Source organism: Adelges cooleyi, unplaced genomic scaffold (assembly GCF_023614345.1).
Source record: "Adelges cooleyi isolate 19-005CV unplaced genomic scaffold, UGA_ACOO_1.1 ACOO_flye_CR_arks_rails_tigmint_CR_PRNA_108, whole genome shotgun sequence".
In the NCBI taxonomy this organism is placed as follows: Eukaryota; Metazoa; Arthropoda; class Insecta; order Hemiptera; family Adelgidae; genus Adelges; species Adelges cooleyi.
The window spans coordinates 11839769-11859895 of NW_026095761.1; the positions used below are offsets into that span (position 1 = coordinate 11839769).

At 32.4% G+C, this 20127-nt stretch overlaps 1 protein-coding gene across 2 annotated transcripts; it reads right to left on the reverse strand.

Moving 5' to 3' along the window:
- Positions 1 to 1076: 1076 nt before the first annotated feature.
- LOC126847491 (titin) lies at positions 1077 to 18252 on the reverse strand. 2 transcript variants are annotated; one of them, XM_050587761.1, is made up of 5 exons: positions 18036 to 18252; positions 4345 to 4410; positions 2770 to 2941; positions 1401 to 2701; positions 1077 to 1312 (listed from the first exon to the last, which is right to left on the reverse strand). In XM_050587761.1, the coding sequence occupies exons 3-5, from the start codon at positions 2927 to 2929 to the stop codon at positions 1157 to 1159; spliced, it is 1617 nt and encodes a 538-aa protein (XP_050443718.1). In that variant the 5' UTR covers positions 2930 to 2941; positions 4345 to 4410; positions 18036 to 18252; the 3' UTR covers positions 1077 to 1156. The 2 variants fall into 2 exon arrangements, with proteins under 2 accessions (XP_050443718.1, XP_050443717.1); XM_050587760.1 differs by lacking the exon at positions 18036 to 18252 and adding an exon at positions 10677 to 10972.
- Positions 18253 to 20127: the final 1875 nt, after the last annotated feature.

Consider the following 20127-nt stretch of genomic DNA (forward strand, 5'->3'; position numbering starts at 1 on the left):
TTTTTTTTTTTTTAAACAAAGTTTATATTTTTAAAAGTTTTAAAACATTACATAAACCGTGCATTAAAATAATTTAGTAAATTAATTTTTTTTAATAATAAATAAAATTAAAATATTTAACAAAAAATAAAAATCTTGGCATAAAAAAAAAAAAAAAATTAAATTAAATAATATTTATAATACGTTATGTACACTTTTCTAAGCAAAATTAGTAAATAGCCTTAAATAATTTTTGGGGGGAAAGAGAGTCACTTTGAAATACTGTTACCAAATCAATTGAGTTATTATATTTTCATGGTAAATCAAAAAGAGAATAAATTAAAAATGATTATTTACACAATGACATTAATATATATATTTATATAAGTAAGGCTTTACCACCAAGTTCCGAGTTAAAAGTAATGGTGTTACACCTTACAGTTTAGAATATATCTACTTATTCGTAGTTAAATAATATTCAAGCAACAAGTAATTAACTTCTACGAAAAATGTACACACATACACAAGCTTAATATATATATTATTATTATACATAATAACTGCTAAAGGGTGTTTTTTTTTTTTTACTCAGGTACACTTATAATAATAATTTAAATAGGTTATGTACGGAGGAAATACATAAGATATATTAAACGTCTTATACTGGCCAACTATTACAGTTTTTTCAATGCTGGTAACTTTATATATATATATATTAATAAATTAGGTATTGAAAATAAATATCAACAAAACAAAAGATTTTTTTTCCCCATATAGTTTATCAGAAAGTTGTCATTAGAAAAGTGCTCCAAGTTTTTTTTATTATTTTTTTTAAATTTTTTTGTATATTGTGTAATTTATTAATACAATATACTATGTTTAATTAAATTAAAAGAAAAACAAAAAATTACTTTAGTCACTTAATATCGTCGAGTACTATTTAAATATGAATGGATTATTAGTAATAAATATTTAAGTAGGCACACATAATTTTTTTGTTTTTTTTTTCAACATTTTAAACATTTTTTTGTCACTTTTTAAAAATTTTTTCCCATGACCCATTATTGTAATTATAATTGAATTATTTCAACTTTATGATAACTGAGACTAACCCAATATATTACTAGCCAGTATGGTTTTTTTTTGTTTTGTTTTGTTTTCATATATTTAAATAAAGTTAACAGCATTTACGGTTGTTGTTAGCACCCGACGGTCGCATGTTCTTGTCAGCCCTCCTCAGTCTTTTGTTGCTGGCGCTCAACATGATACTCACACGATTGATGTGTGCCAGCTGGTTGCGACACAAAATACGCGTCTCTCTATGTGCTTGCAACTGAAAATGAAAAATTATTCAACCGATTATATATGTGTAATTTTTTAATTGAAGTTTAAGCTTTCTCGATGGCAAATTTAAGACTTACTTTTTGAGCTTTGGTGGTGCCGGCAATCATTGCCAGCTCTCTTTTAAGCAGCTCGTGTTTGTAAGCATTCTCTTCGGGTCGAGACACGAGAGAATTCAATGCAATCGATGTTGTCAAAGGTATTAGAATGTTCTCCTTCTTTACAGGAGATTTTTGGTCCCTTTTTTCTACAACTTCACATTTGGGTCGAACCACTGTCGTCTGAGTGGCCATGGTAACTTGGCTGCTAGTAGAGTCATTATCTTCTACCTTTTCGATCTTTGCTTGCTTAACAACACTTTTGCGTTGCGCTTTCCTCTTTTTCTTTTCTTCGCAGTCAACAACAACAGGTTTGCGTACTTCTACAGCACTTGTTACTACGTTGTTGATTGTCTCTTGTTGAACTTCGACTGGTTTGGAAATTTCTTTCTTCAACATTTTAGAACTTTTTGGCAGATCTGATGACTGGATAACACTAAAGGAACTCAATCTGACCAATCGCTGCTCTTGGGCTCGCATTTTAGGAACAATTTCTTTTGGAATTTTTTTTAATTCATCTTTTACAAGATGAGGCAGAGGGTTTGGTGGTTTACGGCCCTTCTTCAATACGTTCTTGGGGGTAGTCGAAACTTTGACAGGCGCTTGAACTTCTTCAACGGGCGATACTGGTTTTGGTTTGTTGTCAACTTTGATTTCAGGTGCAATTTTCACATGTTTAACAGTTTCTAGCACTTCGGTTTTGGGTTGCCTGCGTTTTAATGAAGCCGCCACTTCGTTGTAGCTTCGGACTGCTCGCTGGGAAGACACTTTGCTGTTGGACGATGGACTTAACACGGGGAACATTTCCACGTTTGAACGTTCGAGTTTCTTGGCGACATCAACTGCAATTGGCGCAGACACCGATGCTGGTACCGTGCCCAAAATCTTTTCAGGTGCCATTTTGAACTCATCGAGTGGAACGGATTTCTTGAAAGCCTTTTTCTTTTGTTGTTTTGGTAACCTGTTTTTAAGCTTGATGGCTTCAAAGACAATAGGTGTTTCGTCGTCGAACGACTCGTTGTTGCTGGCGATCGATGCCAGAGTTCTCTTCTCCGGCAAGACCGAGCTTACAGTGGGGCTGTGGTAGACTGACATGCTAGGGTGCTCGATGAGGAGATTTTCCAAAGGAGTAGTTTCCATGTCTGCCGGGCCGACCGATGTAAAACACGGAGGAGGGGTGACGAACCAGCCCTCTTCGTTTTGGCAAGCCGAAGACGAACGACTGTGCCGTTCGGCGACCATCCCTTCATCGTCGGTCTTCTTGGGATCCGCTTCCGTATCACCTAAACGGCCAAAAATCCAACGATTACTTAGAATACACATACGGTTACGTTTACATGATGATACATACCTTTGCCAAGGATGACCCAGTCGTCGGATTCGTCGATCTCGATCGGTTCGAAGTTTTCATCGACTTCGATCAAAGCGTCAGGGCTAGGCTCGGCCACTACTTCGTCGGTCTTCTCAGCTGGGCTGCTTCCGTAGAACCAACTCGACAAGTTCGAAAACATTTTTTTAGCTCGCTAGAAAAAACAAAAAAACCATAAATAAATGCAATCGAATAACGCACACAAATGCAGATTTCTGATGAACCAATAAGATTTTTAATATGTATGATATATTTTGTTTATAAACGACGCATGAGCGCGAGTAGCGATTATATTATGATTATTAGGCGGGTAATCGATAATAACACAACAAAAGGTCCCATTGTGCGTCGATTCATTAACGACAAATTATTGTAAACCGTAAAACAGACAACAAAACACACACACACACACACACACTTTATACGGTTTATTATCGCAAGTGCGTTTTGGGAAAAATGGAAATATTGTATCATCAGCGGTTGATAGTCAAACACCATACACAACGTGCTCGCTTGTGTCAACAATAATGCGCGTTCAATGTCAAGTTCGAGAACAAAAAAAATAAATAAATAAAACTTAAGTTTTTTTTTTGTTTCAATTATATCATTACCGCCGTTTAAAAATTACTATAATAACGACCGATATAATATGTTTTATTATCACACACAACACACAGATCGCTCTCGAGTTGCACGTGTCTTGTATACGACTTGCTATTACTTGCTTAAAATAGTCATTATATACGACCTTGACTATGTGTCACAATCACTAATACTATTGTCATAAAACGCATTGTGATGCACCAAGAAAAAAAAAGAAATTTATTATATTTTTTTGTCGACCGACAAAAAAAAAATTATTAAAAAAACAGCGATTTCTTCGGTGCAACAATAAGTCGACCGGTTTTCTTTATTATAATTTTTTTTTTCAAACTGGTTTAACTGCCAGTAATTTCGATAAAATTTTGCTGTATAATTTATTATGCACACACAGAGGAGAAGATTAAAATATTATATTATAAAGACCAACGAAAACGATAACGAAAATTGAAAAGGTTCAACGGCCTCGCAAACGCAAAAAAAACACAACCGAAGCATCTATTTTTTTTTTGAAGGTTATATATTTTTATAAATCGAGCACTATAAATTCTGTAGAGATTTGTTTTTTCGAGCGTTTCCGAATAGATAAACAGTTTTTAAATAAACGCGAAGGCAATAAAAAATTAAAAAAAAAAAAAAAGTTTAAGCGTTTCGAAGAACGATGGACGTCAACTCAAGTCTTAGTGGAAAAAAAAATTATATGCAATTATGTCATCTTATTAAGATAACGAACATAAAACAAATGTACCGCATCTAGTTGTAGTCGGGTGATAATAAAATATAACAACAATGGAAATGTGAAACAATGCAAATCATAATATAATAATACACAACAGCACAGCACAACACACAAAAAATACTAGCTTGTACATAACATTACACCAAGTATATGCCGTTATGCTTAGGCGATTTCAATATTATAATCAAGCTCGGTCATAAGAGTGAGTGAATACATACCTTTTATCTTTCTCGTCCCTCGCACAAGAGAACGTGGCACGAACAGCAGTTGCGGTCAGTCAGGAACTGAAACCAAACAAAAAATCACAATATAGAAAATATTATTAAAACTGTCTCAAGTGTTAACAATAATATTATAGTAATCGGCGTAAGGCGAAAACATCATCATATAGTGTTTTACTGTGAATTGCGCAAGTCGAAAAAATGGTTTTGACTTTCTAAAATTAAATCGCAGCGGATGAAAAAAGTTTGGCAAGTGAAAGCGAACGAAAAATAACAACAAATTAAAAACACCGAATAAACTTATTAAAAAACATTCGGGGACTTAAGTACACACACACACACAATGTGTATAGGAAGCGATAAATGTAAACGACGTGGGATGATGACATTTTTTCGGAGCCAAGGCCAAACCTCGACGACGGCTAACATTGCCAATATTTCTTCTTTTTTTTTTGCCAATAATAATCTCTTAAGGTTTGCCAAAATACACCGAACGAGGAAAACACTAACGCCCGGCGGATTCGTCATAAAAATTATTTCTACCTTGATGACGTTTTTTTCTTAAAAAATCATAACAACCGTTTGATGTTTTTTTTTTTTATATTTTAAATTTTGATGAGCTTTTTAAATGCTCGATATTATTAGCAGTCTTTAACAGACCTACACCGGCCTTTTTTTAAAAAAAAAAACCCATTAGCTCACTCGGATGTGATTTATTGTACAATCATAACAATTTATAGTAGTAGTACCACAGAACAGATAAATCAGAATGGACACCGTAGTTGCCCGCTTTACAAGCTGTGTTGTATCTTATAACTTTCAATTTGACCGTGTACGACGACTTAACATGATTTACGGTTTAAGTATACAAAATAGTGATTTTTTCCAATGCACGTCCGCATGCCTATATTTAGGTCTTGTGCCATTTCGTGTTATTGATATTTTCAAGGATTCCCGGTTAGGTCGGCAAGGCGGAAGTCACACTCATATCCGATTAGCAATGTGTACATAGTTTCCCGGTTGAGAAATTTGTGAAGGGCTTATCGCAAAAACCGGATAAGTCCACTAGATTTAATTAAATTAGCACTTACGGCGAAAACAACACTTTTACGTCATGATAATGAATATATATTTATAAAAATACTTTTTTGAAACGTATTTTGAATTCTAATTAGGGCGCTCAACAACTAATATGTGCATTTCATTGAACACAACTAATTCGAATTGGACAGATGTACTAATTATTCGACCAAAAATAATCAATGTTAGCCCAGTTGGTAATATTTTAAACAAGATATTTTTCGGTTATAAAATTAAAGTTCTTCACTTTTTCTTCTCGCTTCTTTTACTTATCACGGTGCCAAAATGTTTTTCCGATGACGTTTTTACGATTATTTTTTAAGTGTATGACAACCAACCGACTTGCGAGTCTAAGACAAAAATAATGTCTTTTTTTTGTTTACTTTACATCCTCTCCTAGGTTTTGTTGACAAAAATTACCCAAAACACTTTTTCTCGGTCTGCGGGCCACGACAACCCATACAATGTATATGCTTGTCCGTCCCTTCGACTAGCTACCGCCTATTGAAATACATGAAAGAAATAATAATAATAATAATTATACAAAAAACGCGTACACTGTAATATAATAACTATGGGTCGGTGCAATAACACAAAGCCAAACCGGTTACGCATCCGACTCCTCGGCACAGCAGCTCTCTTTGCTGTCACTCCCGTCCTTCTTCCCCCCTCTGTCTTTCTCTCTCTCCTTTCTTCACCTACAGACGATAAAAATACTAAACACACGGTATACTTACTACGCGTTATCTCCGTAGGTATCGTCGTCCGTTTTCTAAATTTATTTATATATAATATCTTAACGAATAACGACGCAATAAGTACCCGGGTCCTATACCCGGCTAGTACAAAAAATAAGAAACCGAGCAAATATATATATTATATATGTACATTTTTATCAGCCGCGATTTTCGAAGGCTCTGGCACATTGACCCGAATAGTATGTACACACACACACAATAGTAGTAGTAAATAATAGTAAATAGGTGTATACAATACGAGTATTACACACATACACACACGGGTAGAGTTGTCTGTAACATACATAATGTATGTTGTTTTAATATATTACTAATAGCCGTCAGCATTTTTATTGCATAACGGACGAAGCCGATATTTGAGTTATTATTATTTCGCGTATATGAACACCCAACCTACTGTGTACCGTATAATAATTTATTAATTCATTTAAAATAATTAAACGGGCGAAAATTGCCCAAATTACAGACTGTAGTGTATGTAAAAAGAAAAAATTACAGTTGATAAATAATAAAATTACAATAATTAGCTGATATAACAGGAGAAGGAGGTGTTGTCTAAACATATGCCTGCTTCATGCAGCGAGTTTTAGCACAGATTAAAGGAAACCAAAAATAGTGTACCCATAGTAAAACAATAGATTTTCCAATAACGATTTTTCATTGGTTTAAACTTAATGTGTAGTAGGGCCAAATTTAGTGCGAAAAATATTGTACACGCCATCGGCTATTTACAATAATAACGTAAACTGATAACAAAGGTAATATTGATAACAACATTTTCTTTGACCACACACTGTGGACCAGAAGGATTATTATTTTCATTTTTCGGTCACTGACCCGAGATTATAAAAATTTATTTACATTTTTCAATTTTAATAGAGTGGACTATCTGGGTTTATTTAATCTGCGGTTATAGATTTATTAATTAAGTAAATATGTGGCACACTGAGAAATGGAGAAAGGAACAATGTTACGGGTAGGACGAGCAGAATCGATTAAAATGTATAGGACGTCGAAGGGGAGAAGGGGAATTAATTTTACCACTGACGACATTATGAGTTGTGAGGTGTGCGATATTTAACTTGAACCCAGCAAAGCTAAGAAACCTATGCTGTTGGACCTGTGCTATTTCCTGGCGGTCTATCACTAAGTGAGGGTTTCAGACAACAGAACCACACTTAATGGGGGATGGGCCCCCTTAGTAAGGGGGCCCATACTAGCACAGAACAAAGCCTGCCTTTAAGGACCAGTAGAGACAGTTTAAACTCCACAGCGACTCTCTTTATATATAATAATAATAATAATAATATGTAAGATTATATTAAATGTAAAATCGCGACGGGGTTATCGATATTGATCAGTATTAATTGTTTATTATTATACGGCCGAGTGTAAATAATAATAATAATTAAGAGTGTGTACTTTTTAATTTTTTCCTTTTACACCGTGATTGAGACCATAGGTCGAACGAACAGCTGCGTTATCGGTTTCCGACGACGGTATTGCGCGTTAAAAAATCATACACAAACAAACAAAAAAACACTTGCACGCGTTCGTTCGGATGTCTTTGAGAGAGATGATAAAGGCGCGACTTTGAAAAGGCGGATTAGAACAGACTACTCAAGTGCCTACTGTATACCTGCATAGTGTGTAGGGTCAAGGGCGGATAAAACATTTTAACTGTAAGCAATTATCGAATCGGTGAATCGATAAAAGCGATTTTATTATTAATCGGAAATTATCAACTACGAAGAAAAGCAAAGAATTGCTCTTTTACAATTTCACCATCTTTGTTTACAATTGCCAGTTTGTTGTACCAAACACAGTTAGCCCTTGGTCTTGGTATCCCTGTATTTTACCTTTGAAGGTTGCTAGTTGCTAGGTTTGCTAGTTAATACTATAATTTTGTATTTTTATTGGTGTGGGGTATTTGAGATGCATATTTATTTACATATTTCATTATACAATGTTTATCATTTAATATAATTTTTATTTAACATAGGTATTTATTAGGACACAGTTGTAATACGTTTTTGTTATCAGACTTATAATTAGACTCGATGTAGACTTATTAGAAATATGGCATTTCAACTAATTTCTCAATTAAAAATTTAACCGACTTATTTTTTGAAAATAGCGTTCTATTTCCAATATTCAGACTTACAACATTTTATTTGTAAGATGATAAAACTATAAGCCAAAGAATTATGTTAAAAGACTAAAATATAGGCACGAAGACTTGAAAAACTACTACAACTAGGTAGGTGCCTATTTTTGTGTGAAAATCCAGATCCGAATAACGGGACTGCGGCATACATCTGTCTGTATTATTATTATTATTATTTTTATCGGACGACTTTCGCCTGTTAATCGGGGCGTTCATCTTTTAATTTTATTTTTTTTGCCGTTATCGATCCGCGGTATAAGTAGGTATATTAATTGTAATATACCTACTTTGCAATATACTATTTTATTAATAGCGTTACCAAGTTACTATTATATAATACAAAACAATACAGAGGTAGTACTACGATTCAAATAAAAAAAATGATCGGTACGCTTTTGGCAAACAAGGTGATCCGGTGCGGCTATTAGCGCGTCAAGGTCATCTGCGTCCTCCGGGGGGCCGTCGTAATAACGCATCAAACAATATTATTATATTACTATATACTGTTGGCCGAGTGCGTTTGGGATAAGCGACACACGAGAAAGAGAGAGAGAGAGAGGAGTGTGACCTACAGAGAGCTGCTACGCTGCCGAAGAAAACGTTATAAACAAACGCGCAATACAAAATATTGATATCTTTGGTGCAACCGTCTTTTTTTTCCCGCCCAAAATAGTATCTAATAAAATTTTAAATAATCCGCTACGTGCGAGGCGAGAAAAACGAACACCAACACATTACGGGGGCACGCCGTTATTGTTTTTATAATAATATAATTTCGGTGGCGTTTTGTATTGTGTACACTATATACTTTTTTTTTGCCAGAGGGACATCGTTAATTATTGTTAATCGTCATCGGACGACAACGATAATATGCCATTGTTGAGTTTTCGAAAGTCCCGTTTAAGTACACACACCCCCACTATATTATTTCACACCCACAATAAATTCTGCGGCGTTTGGGCCGAGGCGGTGGTTTTACCGGGCTATTGCGCGCGCGCGCCCGCGCTGACCTCACCGCCAACAGCCGCTCTGTGCTCTTCTTGGTTCGTTCTACATGTAACAAAAAAAAAAAAAAAAACCCCTCTAAAAAATACCCGAAGCGACACGAACGATTAAGTGGTTCTTTTTTTCGAGTAGAAAAACAGTAGCGTTGAAAATTAAAACAAAACAAAAAAAAAATTACCTTTAGAGTTTTTCACTAGGGAAAATAATTATTATTTGATGTAAAAAAAAATCCTAATATAAACCTATGGTCGGTTTTCCGCGTCGAAATCGAAAAACCAAAAAATCGTTACAGAACAAAAGCAAAACGGAAACAGCTGATTCGGCGGCGGCGGCGTCGACAGTGGGCGGAGAACGGAGGTGAAGCGGTCGGATGGATAGGGAGGGCCGAGGGGGAGAAAGGGGGATAGAGAGAGAGAGAGAGTTGTAGCAGTGACGAACAAAGACATTCTGTGTACTATAATAATATAATGTATATATAAAACGTAGCTGTTGATAACCCCTTCTTTTTAAACCGTTGTAGTTGCTTTTTTTTTTTTTTAATGCCCGAGGAGATGCGAAACGACGATCCTATACTACGGTTTTCGACCACTACTACAATAGTATTTTCTGGCACACTGTGTACTATTAATCTATTATTAATTGTTATTATTATTATTATTACCGACCCGAAGAAACTAACTGGTAACTTGCAAAACGCATTTTGACGGGGGAAATATAGAGAAGAGATGACAACGCTGTATAATTATAATATAAATAAATAATAAACGAGAGACGACGCCTCCGCGCACTGGACGCAAGGAAACCGATTCGACTTGACCCTGAACCGATGCAACTCTACTATTCATTATGGGATCATAATATCATATAATAATATAAATGAGCAATCTCGGTGCATCAAATTGTCTGTTGTTGCACCGCGACGATGATAATATTTACAATTAAAAAATTATCCGCACAAATAAAAAAAAATTAAAAAACATTAATTACACTCAAAAAGGGCGTATGAAAACGCGAGGGATTTAAGTTTTAAACCAATTGAAAAATATAACCCCGAACTTTTTTTTTGACGACTAACCGTTAAAAAAAAGTCTTAACAAAACTCTTCTAGCACGGCTCGGTATTTGAAAATTATGTAAAATAATTTTCAAAAAAAAAAAATTGGTAAAAAGTAACGCGCAATAACAAATCCGAGTAACGGAAACGCATAACGAGAACAAAGGACCTGTGTACTCTAACCGGGATGGTCGGGGCATTTATTATATTTTATTTGTTGAAATCTTTGTAAAAAAAAAACAGTAATAAACGGTTAAAAAACTTACCTTGCTATGGCAAATGATTTTTATTTACAAGAGATCTTCGTCGAATTATTGTTTATATATCGGATATATATGTAGACGATGATAAATATATAATATTTAACAAATTTTTTTTTTATATATATATAATATATCTATTATTGTTATTATTAAATATTAAATTTAAAATGTTGTCTTTTATATATAATATAATTTGTATATTATGTATAATATTTGAAATAAAAATTACAAAAAACGTAAAACGAACAAAACAAAAAAAAAATTGTAAAACCGACCGACAACCAGAGCGACAGACAGACGAAAGCCAGCTGATCGGGCTCTCCTCTTGTTTTTACGGGCAAGCCAGCGGTCCGTCCCATTGGTCGCCCCGGCTGGTCGGGGGGCTGACGTCACACAAACTGCGTCGTATTGATCACAACACTATACTATATTATGCCCTATACAACACACGCTACAGTGTACACACACACACACACATATATATGTATGTACAAGCAACGGCCGCCGCCGCCGTCTCGTATATTATATGAAAAAGATAGGTACGATACGAAACGACGAAAAATGTCCATTTTAAAAATGTCTACACTTATTGTAAAGACTATATATGTATATTCATATTATATTGTGTATGTGTGCGTTAACATTATCGCCATGTGCAATCGTCGTTACAGTTTTATTTATTTTTTTTTTTTATAAAAGGATCTGGTAAAAACAATGACATGCACTAGGCACTCTGCACTCTTCTCTCTCCCTAGTCTATCTCGACTCTAATAATAATATTTTAACAATATTATGCACTATGTAACTCATGGCAGCAAAATAATGTACAATGCACTCTCGGTGCACGGTTAGGTTCCAACACATATATATTATAATATATTATTATACTATTACTAGTACCTATATGTATTGACCACCACCGCAAAAACGCGTCGTCGGGGCGACAATAGGCGACGGTGTTTTTTTTTTTTATCCCAGGGTGGTTTTAGTTTTTTATCGATACCAATTATCGTGCGTGTCGTGTTACCACGACGACATAATATTTGTATTGGGTATTTTTTAAAACAAAAAAAAAAATCACCAGCTTAAAATATTATGTATGGCAAAACCGGGTTACGGCCAAAGACCGTTACGTCGCGTCGGTCTTCCTTTGTTTCGCGCCTTTAGGTAACGCCTATAAGCGCCGAATCGAACGAGTACCACCTTTAGATGATGTAGGATGTATTTGAGCCACTTAAAAATCTTATAAATATATATATATGTATATATAAATACCTATTATTAAAATATAAAGCCATGTGGCTAAATAAAATGTTCTGGTGGAATTAAAAAAAAAAACTTTGACTATAAATTGATTTTGGTATCGTTTTATTTTTTAATTTTCATCATAACAATTATATTTGGGTACACAGCTTTATAATATAATAATATTTAATACCTCTATAAGATTTTTATTTTATTTTAAATTGTTTAACAAATCAATGTAATATTGTAATGTATTATTCACTACAAGACTTATTGTAAAAAGTCTAGTGTAGGTAGTAAGACTTGTAATACTTGGTATTTCTATCTTAGAACTCGACAAAATTATGTATCTATTTACTCAACACGTTATTCGAGTATGGTACAGGTTTATAATATAATTGCGTTAATTTATTCACAAGTGTTTAAGCCGACACAAAAAAAAAAACTAGAAATTTATTTATTACGACAGCAATTTAGTTAAAGAAATAATCACAATTTTTACTTTTCGGCGACTTTTTTGTAAAATATATTATTTTATAATACTTTACATTTACCATTGTTGGATTAAGTTATTTTCCGTATAAGTTTACATTTTAAAGAATTTTAAATGAAGAAAATTCTACTGAAAACTATAATTGCGGTATACAGTTTTGAATAATTACTTTTAAAGTTGTATATACCTTTTTAGCTGCCAAGAGATATAAGTGCAATTTTCGCACTCATCTCCAATTCTAAAACTACTCGTATGAATTTCTAGGATTATCTAAGATCCGCAATAGCAATTTTTCTAATTTATTATTTTTTTCTCTTGAAAAACGTCCAACACAATATCAACGGGCAAACATTATTATTAATATATTATAACCGTACCAGGTGTTTTTTTTTTTTAATCGAAATCGCACATTATCTATGTTATGACGATGACGTTATTTTACAACGACCATCTGTTCAGACAATTTTACAAATCGTTTCGACGTCTTGCTGTTCCTATAGGGTCAACACACAACACCGTTGCCGGAGTTAAAGGTCTTTGTTTTCTTTGGCTTACGGCCAAACCAGCTATAGTGTACAATATATTCTCTAAATATTATATTATTATTCTCCGGTGGGTTTGTACACGAAAATAGCGTAAACGCGAAGATAGGTTAGGGACAATTTTGAGAAGGGGAGCCCATATAGTAAGTATAATGGTATAGCATGTCAAAAATCCGGCAAACGCGCCCCTTCCAAATTATTTTTTTTTTGGGGTCGCCGAGGGTGTGGGGAGAAATGTATGATATATATATATATATATATATATATATATATATATATATATGCATTTTTTCCCTCAACAATTTTATTAGTTGTTTCATTTCATGCTACTATTTAAATACAATTTTGTAATTTTAAACGCATATAGGCGCTAATTGAGATAGTTAGGGAATTTACACTCTTGAAGTTCTTACATAATTTCTGACTACGGTACTGGTAGTTTTAATCAATAATAAAACAAAAGCCTTTATGTAGTCGAAATTTTTTTAAATACAATTTAAAATGTGGCCTCTGAAAACAGATAAATGTATCTAATATGCATGTAAGCCTGACAAACTGTAGTCATATCCTCTATAAAACTATTTCTGATTAGCTACACAATTGTTTTGTTATATTTCGATTTTCAAAAAGCAAATGATTAATTTAAATATTTGTCTTCAAAAGGCATATTGAATATTCATTAAAAATTATTATTTTAATAGCAACGTATTGACTATTGTAGATACCTTGATCAGACATATTTTGTATAATGTTATTATACATTTTTATTTTTTACTTAAAAAGTAATTATTTAGTTAACTTTTTTCATAATATTTTTTAACAAACCAACTACAAAGAAAATATTTTTGAAAAAAAAGTGAAAACATGAACTATAAAAAAAACTACATAATTACTGTTTTTTTTAAAGTATTGATTAGTTTGGCAAAGTGTAATAACAAAAAAGTAACGTGAAGGGGTGAAGGCCCATTTCACGATTCAGTGCGTTTGAAAATATAAATCGCGGTTAAAAATCAATACTTCTGTCAGACCACAAACACACTTTCGACTTTTAATTTAATTTATTAAATCGTAGTTTAGGTTGAAAGCATCTAATCTATTCTTTCACTTCACACTTTCCATGTGTAGCGTCAGTAAACTGTTGGCGGACGTGGTGTGTGGCAATTTAAATTTTGAATAACATAATCAAATAAAATACAAATAGTTATCGTTGGTTCGTTCCATACAAAAATGCATATTTTACATAATTTTATCCTTTTTGATTACAAAATTACATTAAATTAAGTGGACTACTATAGAAATTGGTTTTTTTTCAAAATTGTTTTGGGTTAATTATGCATACGGTATTATATTGTATCCACAATATGGATACACTGATGTTGGGGGGAAAAAAGTGAGCCCCTAAAAAGATCTATCATTTCGGTATTATCGTTTATAGTATTTGGTTTATCCAGGCCTCGGTCACCGATAAAAATGATCACGGGGAAGATTCTTATCACACAAAAACACGGCGGCCATCTTCTTAAGGTTACTTATTAGTCGTGTATAGATATAACAAATTATAATACTAAATAGACTTTTACAAAATGGCGGTCACTTTTTTTGTGTTTACATTGAAAGTGACCCCTATGTATTTATGTGTTTGTGCTTAATATGCTTTCGTCAGCTATTCTGTCTTTCAGATTCATATTGTTCGTTCACAGTTGCAGGTTTTTCCGAATTCTAGTATAGTTCGATATCGACTTTGTTCCCGAGTAAAATACACGGGAATTCAACAGTTTATTCGAAATACAAAACCAGTACCTACTGTATCATTATCCCGCAACGGACTGTAGGTACACACATAGATATACAGAAGGGTATGTATTATTATTATTATGTACAGTGCACGATCGAGAGGGCAACGTCCTGTGTAACAACACAACAGCTACGAACCGCAGAGAAGATTGTTTGGCATTGAACAAATAAATATAGAGCACATCTCGGCGACCGTATTACAAACCGAACATCTGATAAGGAAATCATTATTTTTTTCTTTTTTTTTTACGACGCAAATTGTTATTGTTATTTTTCAAGTTTAATAACTCCTCCGAAGCCTTACAAGTGCGACTTTCCAACGTTATCGACTCAAAAAACGCATTTTGCAAAAGAAGCCGAATTGGGTCCTTGGCTAATGAGTGTCTTAATTTATATCTTTACGTTTTTTTTTTTTGGTTTACTTAAAAGACCCCCGAACTGTGTGGCCATATGCGCCCATGCATAACCTCTGGACGGCTCTGTAGGTACATAATATTAGGTATATAGTCGAAGATTTGTGATACAACAAATGTTTGTTACATAACAAACATGACCTCCCGACCACGGTGAAAAAAGAAAATGTGTATAATATTACTACAGTTGCGAAAAAAAAGATCAGTATGTGCGCGTGGAAAAGAGGTTAGTCAATAACAATAAACTTTTCAAAAAATGGAAAATAAGGTTTTTAGAACAACATGTGTTGGATAGGTTAAACATTATTCGAATAAGATAATAAAAAAACTTATTTTGTACCTTATACTTTCCTGTATAAATTTCAACTCATAAAAATAAATAAAATAAAAGGTGTTGTTTAAAAAAAATGTAATCCGTTGAATTTACTTTTCATGTTTATACTATAACAAAAATATTATTACTTAAATACATTTAATCATTTTTAATATTTATAATAATGTAACATTAATAACAATATTATAAACAATTTGGTTATGTAACAAAATAAACAAGTACTTAATAGACAAAACATTTTTATCACTAAATTCTAAAATAACCGTGTAAGTCAGTAGAAAAAACAACAAAACTCTTGTTGCACTATTAAATTGTGAATTCAAATAATAAGATTTAAGTCAACTTATCACCACCGCCTCCATTAATTTTCAACGGACCGACTTCATTCCACCCACAAGACCCTGCATTTCTCCTGGACCATCTTTGGAAAAACTCTTCTCCTAACTATGCTCAACATTACAAATCCATTACCTAACAAACGCCCGTGGTTTTAATACCTTCAATCTAGAAAAGAAATGATTTGCTTCACCCGCTTGAGAACTGGACAATTTTTTGAAATAAAAAAATACACTTGTTTGGTTTTTAAATGGGAAAAAACCGACGACGGGTTCTGATAAAATAATTGGTAATTGGTAACCGTAAAATCTTAAGTACGCAATAAAACAAAATTATATACACACACACACAAATTGTTTTGGGATAACAACAACGACAACAACAATAGTAATAATATTTGTAATTATTTGATTTCTATATTGCTTTATCACATCGGACCTTGAACGTGTAAACCTAATGTATAGCAAACGGACAATAAAAAAAAAAAAACTTAAATCGTAATCACTATACGAAAGTTCTAAATATAGAGTCAAACGCTAAGGAAACTATTGTTTTTGTATTTTTTTTTGTCTTTCAATAAGACTTGTTATGAAACGACATAACGCAAACGGCGTTGTATATTAAATAAAACGTTACACACATACATTTTTATAGCCGTTAAACGATTCATTATTGCGTCAATTTATTTTTGTTGTATTTCTTTGATCTATCATAAGATCAGTGCAGTACCTACACGTTAAAAAAATAAATAACCGTATAATTATCATGTCATATTTTTACATAAGCAAATACCGCGGATTAACCGTACGTTATTATTTATAGTAAAATAACATTTGATTTAAAAAAAAAAAAGAATATAGTGAATTTTAATTGTTAATGTTCAGATAAACCGGGCTTTTATTATATTTTAAAAACATAATATTATCTCCTTATGGCATCTCTGAAATCTGTCCCTGTCAGATTTGACAAAATTGCAGGAGGCTGTCGTTATTAAAATATACGTATCATTACAAATTTATCATCAAGATATATAAATTTAAGAAAATATAATATATCTGACACCCGTAGAGGTTTTCGATTTTCTTTTAGTCAATGTAGTTGTTGTTTTCAGAAAATGTAATTTATAGAATTTGTATTATGTTAATAATTACCATTAACCACTGACCCCTTTTAATTTAAATACATTACTATTATATTTTGTTTACCAAACAACAATTGACTAATGAGTTTCATAAGAGATTAAAAGTAACATTAAATTATTTACAATTGATGGACAAATTACTAATTATAATAACCGACCATTAATAAATTAATTTATTTAATTACTATATTCATTCTAGAATATATCCTTTTATTGAAATAACAAAATTACTTTTTACACGACCAAATATTAGTTGCATATATTATTATGCTGAATCGAACAATCCGGTTTGCTGGAATTCTAACGAATTATTCTACAATAATTTTAAATAGAATATATGTAAAAAAAAATGTTAAACAGTCTTGGAAGGTCTCTTCGATGGAGTTTATAAAATTACCTCATGTTTTAAAACTAGTTGTTTTTTTTTTTTAATAATCCGGATTTTTGAAGTCCGTCCCACAACATACTAGTCTTTTAATTAAATTTGATGTACTGAAATTCGTCACGGTTAATTTATGTGTGTGTATCAACAGTATTATCATATCTGGTCGATTATTTTATTTGCTCGATTTAGAGGTCACGAAGCACACACGGTGGTCACCCATCCGGATACAAGCTGTGATCAACGCGGCTTAACTCATAAAACTGGTCGTCTTAAAGACTTTTGATTTAGTTTAAGCGCAAATTACAAATGATGTACATGGTAACAACAATTAATATTGAGATGGACACAGCTGATGCATTCCTTAAGGTCAAATGATTTAATACGTTATATAACCTTAAGTGTGTACTAAACGTTCAAAACTGACGTAATAGTAAATCGCGATTTTATTTAAAAGCACTAATAAGTAATAACAAAGCTCATAATAATTATTGTTATGTATACACAATTGCTATTCAACGTTTACACTGATAACTAGCAGCAGCAGCTGTGTACTATAACGATAATTACTTCATGTAACCGCTTAACATTAATTGTTCCAATAAATGAAGCTTTATTATATTATATTAAATACAATCTTAATTATATAAGTTTAATATACAAATAGATAATAATCACTTACCTTCTAAAACAACAAAATCATCGGCTATTGCGCAATATTATGTATTGAATCTTTTAAATAACTAATAAGGTACACCTCTCGGCGGCGGTATAATGATTATTTAAGAAAAAAAAAAACACTAAAAGGAATAACGTTGTGTAGTTTTTGAAAATAATATTAATGTATCCTTTTTAAAGAAAGATAGAATCGACAGAAAATTGTGAAAAGTACAACAGACAACGGAGGTTTGGTCAACGACACTGAGATGGGTACTGTCAATTGACAATTATTGGTAGGCTTTTACTTTTTTATCAACTTTAAACATACTATTTCGTCATAAGAGCTGTTATTCCGAGAAGTGGTATACATAAATGTTATAAATAAATAAAGTGATTTAATGGAGTTCAGTAATAATATGAAACATTTTGCGTGTTATTTAGAAATACAGCAATAAGTGATGTTTTCAAGTGGATACTAAAACGGTTTTAAGTATTTGAAGTACCCAAATACCATCGTTGCAAACATATATTTTATCCGTTTATCGTCGCCGTTATCGGCTTGGCCGGCTATTTTGGGACTCTCTTATTAAATAATTTAATATATATAAACCAATGTATTTTAAGCAACATTTATATTTAGTTCGGTTTTTGCGTTTCAAAACTACAACCGTTTTTATCGACCATGCACTCTAATAGCTTTGAAGTATACACAGGAATTCACTAAAAATAATATAATATACAACACATAAACCTGTGCCTGAGGGTTTCAGAGCAAAATTCAGGAAAGGGCAACAAAACTTAAAACTTTAGTACTGAATTTTTTCTTTATTCAATATGTTTTAAACTAAATGGTCCTAAATAACACAAAAAACAAAAAAAACGCCCTTCCCCCGTAGGGGGGGGTTGGTATAACAAGTTTAGCTAGCAAAAGTTGACAACTTTTTCAACTCGTATAGTTTTTTTTTGGATTTTTCGGATTTTAAAGGTGAAGAAGTGAACTTTTTTAAATTTTAAATTTTTATCAAACAATAATAATTTATATATTTTGAATTTTTTTTTCAGTCAGAAACTACATTTAAAGGGGGAGGGGATGGGGTAACTTTTGAACCTTAAATGGTAATGTTACATTTAATTCCTTTTTTTTTTAATTAACTTAAATTACAGCACAGAATACAAATCATAAAACGTTTAATTGGCTAATTAATATTCTATACGGTCAAAGTACAAGGTGCAAGTTGAACGCAATAAAAAATATGTAAATGTAATCGGTAAAAAAAAAGGTAAAAATCGCCGTAATAGGTCATAATATTATATTTATTAATCATCCTATTGGATTATTTTGTGGGGTTTTTCTCATTCAAAACTTAATTTTTTACTACAGATTTTTTAAAACAAATTTAGTATGTTACCTATGTAGGGTGAAGAAAGGTATTTTCGTGATATAGTTTGTTGATTGTATCGCGTAATTCCCTATTAGAAAATTGTCTTGAAAATCACACCGATTGTTAAAATAACTGTGTTTTAAGATTCAGTGTGATTTTCAAGACAATTTTCTAATAGGGAATTACGCGATACGATCAACAAACTATATCACGAAATTGCTTATGTCGCGAAAATACCTTCCTTCACCCTACACCGTAAAGTATCTACACACTGTATAGGTACGGTCTACTTAACCATTTTCATAAATTGTCAGACCTGACATACTTGTTATTGCAGTTTTATTTTTTATTCTTATTATTTAAAAATGAAATTTAGTGTGTCGGAGTTAAACTTATTTAGTGCTTTTATGTAAATAGATGTATGCAGATTGCATACACCTTTTTGTGTAAAATCCTAAAAACTGTACACTAAGACACTACTGTTAATTTTTTTAAGATTATAATAGTACATTTTTAAGTGTAATTTGACTAGATGTATTTATTTTTCTGGTACGAATTTCTCTCTCTGATTTCTTGAGTTCCTTAAATATTTTCTTCGATATTCGACGGTATTAATTGAGTAAAAAAATAAATCTCTTATTGTGTGTATTGTTACTACTGAGCAAGACAATCTGATGCTCGTTTTTGAAAGATCCCCGGCCAATGGCATGTTCGTGTCATAGACTGATTGTA

Coding starts and splice junctions, on each gene's coding strand:
- LOC126847491 (XM_050587761.1), bottom strand. CDS start 2,929: ATGTTTTCGAACTTGTCGAGTTGGTTCTACGGAAGCAGCCCAGCTGAG. Junction 2,702..2,769: donor CTGGGTCATCCTTGGCAAAG/GTATGTATCATC, acceptor TTGGCCGTTTAG/GTGATACGGAAGCGGATCCC. Junction 1,313..1,400: donor GCACCACCAAAGCTCAAAAA/GTAAGTCTTAAA, acceptor TTTCATTTTCAG/TTGCAAGCACATAGAGAGAC.